The sequence below is a fragment of the Merops nubicus genome, unplaced genomic scaffold (genome assembly GCF_000691845.1).
Source record: "Merops nubicus isolate BGI_N331 unplaced genomic scaffold, ASM69184v1 scaffold13348, whole genome shotgun sequence".
Taxonomy (NCBI): Eukaryota; Metazoa; Chordata; class Aves; order Coraciiformes; family Meropidae; genus Merops; species Merops nubicus.
Window position 1 is genome coordinate 1 of NW_008626405.1, and position 6631 is coordinate 6631.

Below are 6631 nucleotides of genomic sequence, written 5' to 3' on the forward strand. Positions count from 1 at the left end.
CCTCCTACAGCCCTGGTGCAAAGGCACAGGGTGCTCGACATCAGCACCTCCCTTTTCCTCCCCAAAAGGAGATCAAATGCAACCCCAGCACCCCAAAAAGAGCCCCAGGATGTGCCAGATGTCCCCGTCCCCTCGGCGAGGGGGTGATTTCAGTGCTGCCCAACTTACTGCCGGATGAACTGGATGGCATCCTCGTACTTCATCCCACTCTCAATCAAGGCCAGAGCGACGAGGACGGGAGCTCTGGAAGGCAAGGGCAGCAGCAGTCACCCCCCCAGCCACACAGCCCCGGGGCTGAGCCCCAGGCCTGGGCCAGGGGGACAAGCTGCTGGCTTCTCCTTTGGGATATCCTGCCGTTGGGCTGCAAGCGCTGCGCCGAGGAGGTAAAATGGGGTAAAATCTGATTTTTTGGGGTAAAATCTAATTCTTTCAAGGGTAAAACCCCCAGGATGGGGCCGTTTGCTGCTCTTCTGAGTAGGAGGAGTTTGGAAGCACATCTAGCAGAGAAGTGGATGGCAACACACACTCAGAACCCGACATGCAGCAGTGGGGGAGCAGCAAAACACAGCGGCTCTGGAAACGCAGCAGCTCCTGGCTGTAGCATTTTTGCAGCTGTAGCAGCAGCATTTCCATGCTGAGCATTTACCAAAAGCAAAATTTCCACTGGGCATGGGCAGGACAGCACTGAGAAACCCAGGTCCTCCCCCCTTTGGCCATGAGAAGCACGAGGAGGAGCTCAGGCAGCAGACCCCCATCGATGCCTGTTGCCACCAAGGTCTCTGCTGCGTGCAAAAACCCCCCAAAAAAGGTGGAGGGAGGAGAGCAGGTAGGGTTCTCCCTCTCCCTGCTTCACGGGGGGGTGGCAGTGAGGGTGCTGGGCTCTAACTCACCGGCCCAGGCCGGCCACGCAGTGCACGGCCACGCAGCAGCCAGGGTCTTCACAGAACTTGGTCTTCAACAAGTTGAGCCAATCTTCCACTATCTTGCTGGGAGGAGGTGCTCCATCATCGAATGGCCAGTCCTGCAAGGTGGGGGCGAGGTCAGAGGAAGAGAGAAACCTTGTCAGACCCTGGGGAAAAGCTCAGGGGACTTCTCTTTAGTCAGGGCAATGGTCTTTGGGTAGCGGGGAGGTGGATGGGTGTGCCAGGGACTGGGCTCACAGCACAGCTCCACGAGGATGTAGTGGGTTCTATGGCACCATCCAGCAGGCAGGAATCCCCCAGCTGCTTTGGCTGAGGGTTTGCAGCCATAGGAGTCTAGGTTTGAGGTCCTCCCATCTCCTGAGGACAGGTTCAGCCTTCAGGAGCACCTGCAGGATGTGCAATATGGTCCCCACCTCCTCCTGCCTCTGCAAACCAGGGTGGCCACTGCTTGCCTTCTTATTCAGATGACCACATTGAGCTCCAGGGCAATGCCAGCTCCCATCCTCCCCCCTGCCAGCTCCTGTCTAAATCCAGTGCCTGGGAGCACAAAGCCACTTTGTTGGAAGTTTGAGCAAAGGTGGCTTGGAGATGGGTGGAATCTTGGGGCCTGATGGAGCACTGAAATGCAGCCTGCTGCAACCTGTGGAGGGGAAGGTGGACACACAAGTCCCAAAAGGATGCTCTGGGGAACCCCTAACACAGCCCTGGAGAGAGACAACAGAAGGGGGACCCCTCCAAATGGGGCCATTCAAACAGCATCCTTCAGGAAAGACTCTTGAGGGACAAAAAAAACCAGCCCATCTTCTTCTGAGCTTCATCCTCAAGCTGCAGGGGTGAGCTCGGTGACACTGTGGGTGAATGGGTGCTGCACTGAACACCCCCTGGCTCCAGGCTCTGCTGCGGGGAGAAGGTGTTCCCCCCTTGCCTGCAAGTGCTGCAGCATGTTGGGGGAAGGATGGTCTCTCCCCATCAGCACAGGCAGCCAGCCAAGGCTTCACATCTCTCCCAAAATGGGGATTTCTCTGCCAAAAATGCAGGAGCGTGGCCAGTGGGAGGGAGGGCCGGGCAGGGGAGCATCTCTTGGAGGGGACACAGAGGGGAGCCCCGTGGGTGGGGAGCACGGGGCCATAATCCTCATGGCTGAGGAGTGAGTCACTAAGCTGCTGTGCTGGAGTCATCCTCGCTGTGAGAGGGTAAAAAAAGCTCCTGACCTTCACTGGAGGGGTGGAACACCTCATGTGATTCCAGCTGGGCTTGGCTAGGAGAGGAGCAGCCTGGGCTTTGGGGGATCCTGGAGCCTGAGCCAGCCCACCCCACACAGCCTGCTGCCTGTCCTGCAAGATCAGCTCCTCCCTGGTGCTTGGGAGGCACTGCTTCAGCCACCAGTGTAGGTCACCCAGCTCAGGCTGGGGATGACACACCACAAACTGAACTCACAGAATGGTTTGAGGTTGAAGGAACCTCCCAACATCACCTAGTCCATCCTCCCTGCTACAGGCATCATCTTTCACTACATCACGTTGCTCAAAGCCTCATCCAGCCTGACCTGGAACACTTCCAGCAACATCCACAACTTCTCTGGGAAACCTGCTCCAGTATCTCACCACCCTCATCAGAAAGACTTTTTCCTTATGTGTGATCTCAATCCCCTTTCAGTTTAAAGCCATTGCCCCTTGTCTTGTCACTACAGGCCCTGCTAAAACATCCTTCTCCATCTTTTTTAGAAGTCCCCTTTCTAAACTAAAAGGCTGCAATAAGGTCTCCCCAGAACCTTGATGTCTCCAGGCTGAACAACCCCAGCTCTCTCAGCCTCTCTCCACAGCAAAGGCATTTCACTCCCCTGATTAATTTTGTGGCCTCCTCTGGACCTGCTCCAACATGTCCACATCTTTCTTGTCCTGAGGACTCCAGAGCTGGGTGCAGTACTCCAAGTGTGATCTCACCAGAGCAGAGTAGAAGGAGAATCACCACCCTCAGCCTGCTGGCCACACTTCTCTTGATGCAGCCCAGGGTACAGCTGGCCTTCTGGCACACTGCCATCTCACTCCAGCTTTGAATCCACCAGTACCCCCAAGTCCTTCTCTACAAGGCTGCTCTCAATCTATTCATCACCCAGTCTGATACTGGGGACTGCCCTGACCCAGCTGCAGGACCTTGCACTTGGCCTTGTTGAATTTCATTGACATGTTCTCAAAGCTCTCAAGATCCTTCTGTATGGCATCCCTTCCCTCCAGTGTGTTGACTGTACCACACAGCCTGCTGTCACCTGTGAAACTCAGTGAGACAGGACTTAATCCCACCATCTACATCCCTGATGAAGACCTGAAACACTACTGGTGTCCCCCACACAGGACATCCAGCCTGCACCACAAACCTTCCTGCAGTGAAACCCATGCAGCAGCAGTTCTTGGGCAGGATTTCTGCCCCAAAGAAAGGGATAAGAGATACAAATATGGGCTGTCTAGACAGAGTTGATATAGGTATATAGAGAGATCTGTCTCGGGGGGGATGTATCTATCCATGTGTACAGAGAATGTATAGACACCTCTGTGGTCCACCTCATATAGTTTCTATATAGCTATAGAAACTTATATACAGAAGCTGTAGAGTTTCTGTACAGTCTCTTGTACCTCCCTATATATAACATATCCTATATAAAGGTATCTCTCTATCTAGGATGTATAGAATAGAGAGGGATGTATGTCCTAGATATTAAAACTCAGAGTGGAGGACTCCAGCCAGAAACAGGCTAAAAGGCAGAATTTGGTGTGAAAGCCAGCAGATGTGACATCCTCCACATTCTGTATGTAAGATACAGCTATCTTTCTCTAGAACATATATCCTACAGAGACAAAGCATCTCCAGCTACAGAGATCTGGAGCTGGAGGACCTGTATCTAGAGAGACATAGCATCTGTTATCTACCTGTGTTCCAAAGGATCTAGGCTCTAGCTATTTATGGGATATACATTCTACAGAGGGAGGACCAACACCCAGAGACCACCCTAGGAGACACAAGGCACTTCCAAACCCTTCCCTAGACAACGAGCAGAGCCTCACTCTCCAGCTGGAGCTCCACTCCCTGGCAGGGCACTCACGCCTGACATCATCTCCAATTGTTTATCAGCCAAGATGCAGCCCAGGCAGCTGCCTGCTCTCCCTCCTTGCCTTTTCCTGCCTGCTCCCTTTCACCCCCACCAGCTCCTGGGGGAGCAAATCCCCACCAGCACCATCCCACCCGCAGGAGCCGGCGCCGAGGGGAACCCCGCGCCTGCCCCCGAGGGGAGGGGGGCTCCCAGCCCTGCCTGCCCCCAGCCCCAGCCCCAGGCAGGGAAGGCAGCTGCCGACCCAACTGTCTGAGTCACAGTTTCGGGTGCGTGGGCAGCACTTTCTTTTTTTAAAGCCCCAACCAGCTGGATGTCAAGCTGGGGGCCGGGGAGCTCGCCTGCCTCGCCCCCAGGATGAAGCTGGGCTCCCAACCCTGCCCCCCGGGCGAGCACGGTGCCCTCTTGCTGGGGCTGAAATGCAGGGTTTTGAGCTGTTTTGAGGTGGGGGGGGCACCCCCCTCCTTGCACCCATCCTGCCACCCACCTACCATGACGGTGATGCCGTCCTTCTCCAGGGGGGTCTTGTCATAGGTCACTTCACACACTCGCACGACCGTGGTGGCACCGTATTTCTTCAGGTCCTGGGGAGGGAAGGAGAGGGAGGGCTCTGAAGCAACCCTGCCAGCTGCACCCAAACTCATCCCCCCCCCCAGCCCTGCTAATGACCATCTGGGCCACTATGGACCCTAAAACAGCGCCATGCCCCATCTAGACCTTCTGACAAACCCCTCGTGGTCCATCCAGCCCACGAAGCACACCAAGAAACACAAAATCCCAGGGCACCAAGGCCACGGGGCCATGGCAGGATTCCTACCCAGCATCTTCACAACTCCTTGGAGTCATGAGCACCCATGGGGCCATTCTAATCCCCGACAGCCCCACCGGCAGGAACTTTGCACCTTTGGGGTCATGAGCACCCATGGGGCCGTTCTAAGCCCTGACGGCCCCACCGGCAGGAACTTTGCACCCCAGGCCAAGAAACAGCCCAGACACGGGTGCAAGTCCCCCCAAAAAAGAAATCACTTGTGCCTGGCAAGGTCTCCACTCTCACTGCAGGAAAGCAGAGGTGGCTGGGGGGAGGTCACAGCACAGCCCACCCACCACACTCAGCATCTGGCAGGTTGCTCAGGGGCTCCTTGGTGACCTCATTGCTGCATCCCAGCATCACTCCAGCACGCTGCAGGCTCGGCTGGGGGGCTTTGGCTGTTCCCAGCGTGGCTCTCTGCCCACTGCAAGGACTGCCTCTGGACTACTTGCCAGTGCAGCAGCCTTGCCAGCCACTGTGTGAGATCATCCCCTTCAACCACCCATCTCCTTCGTTCCTTGCCAGACCACAGCAACCCCTGCACACTTGGCAGCACGGCCAAAAAAACCTCCAGAAGCTGGAGGAAAGGGGAATTTTTCACCCTTTGTGTTGGTGCTGTTCTCACTGCCTTGTGCAGAGCGTGCAGGGTGGCCTGAGGTGGCTGTCCTCGCATGGCAGCCACCTTTCTGTGGCTCTCTGAGTGCTCACAACAGGGTTTTTTGGGTGTGCACTGCAGGGTTTTCCTTGAGCTTGGAGGATGCTTCTGGTGCCAGCACATCTGAGTTCAATGCGGTTTAGGTGGAAGGTGGAAAACCTTCACCAGGCTCACGTGCAGCCCCAGGTCCCCCTGAAGATGCAACAACATCCCCAGTGACTCCTCGTAAGCAGAAGCAGCTCATGCCAGCTCCACTGAGCCTGCAGGACACCCATTTCCCCATGGCATTTATGAAAAGGGCAAGTGGAAGCCTTTCCTCCCAGCCCGTGGGTATGCACCCACTAATCACCCCTCACCCCAGCTGCTGCCTGTGCCAGGGGCAGCACTCCCAGGCTCATGCAACACCAAGCCCTCCAGATCCTCACTCTGGGCTCTGGAGTCACTGGGACATTTGGGATGAGAAGCCCCATACTGAGGAGCTGGGAGATGCAGGGCAGGCTGTGTGCATCCATGAGCATCACTGCAAAGCCCCTTGATGTGATGTGCTGGTGGAGCTGGCAGGGGATGCAACAGGAATGAGAAAACTCTGCTCCATCTCTGCTGTGCCCAGATGTTCTGTGCTTGGTGTCCTCCAACACATCCTACACCCCAAAAAGCTGTTCAGTGGTGGGACACACCTCCCCAGGATGCCACTGAGGACCACGGTAGCAAAAGGGGCTGCGCTGCTGCCTCATCCCACGCAGGATGGTCCCTGTTGCATCCAGCTTTTAGCCCCAAAACGTGCAGCTGGGCCGGCCCAGCTTTCCCCTTGCAGCTCCTTACCTCCAGGAAGGTGTTGAGCGTGGCATTGGTGGGGTTGTGGGTGATGAGGAACCTCATGTTTTTGTAGCAGACCTCCACCGGCGCAGGGCGGTTCATCCGGGCCATGGTGGGATGGGAGGAGGGCGAGGTGGTGGTGGTGGGGGCAAAACCCAAGAAAAAATGTGGCGTGGAGGAGGGGAGGGGGAAAAAAAAAAACCCAACCAATCCCTCGGCGCTTGAAAAATCAAAAATAAAACAGGATTTGAGCTCAATATACAGACGTTGTGCAAATAATCCCAGCTCCTGGGGAGCGCGCCGGCTTCCTCGCCACGCCGCGGGCC

The 6631-nt window shown here is 56.1% G+C and overlaps 1 protein-coding gene across 1 annotated transcript; it reads right to left on the reverse strand.

Annotated features, from left to right (window-relative positions):
* Positions 1 to 168: 168 nt before the first annotated feature.
* LOC103778407 (protein tyrosine phosphatase type IVA 3) lies at positions 169 to 6416 on the reverse strand (the record flags this gene model as incomplete). Its single annotated transcript, XM_008945995.1, has 4 exons — positions 6312 to 6416; positions 4518 to 4610; positions 891 to 1021; positions 169 to 243 (listed from the first exon to the last, which is right to left on the reverse strand). Coding segments are annotated over exons 1-4 (404 nt in total), but the record flags the coding sequence as incomplete, so codon positions are not given.
* Between the last annotated feature and the right edge of the window lie 215 nt (positions 6417 to 6631).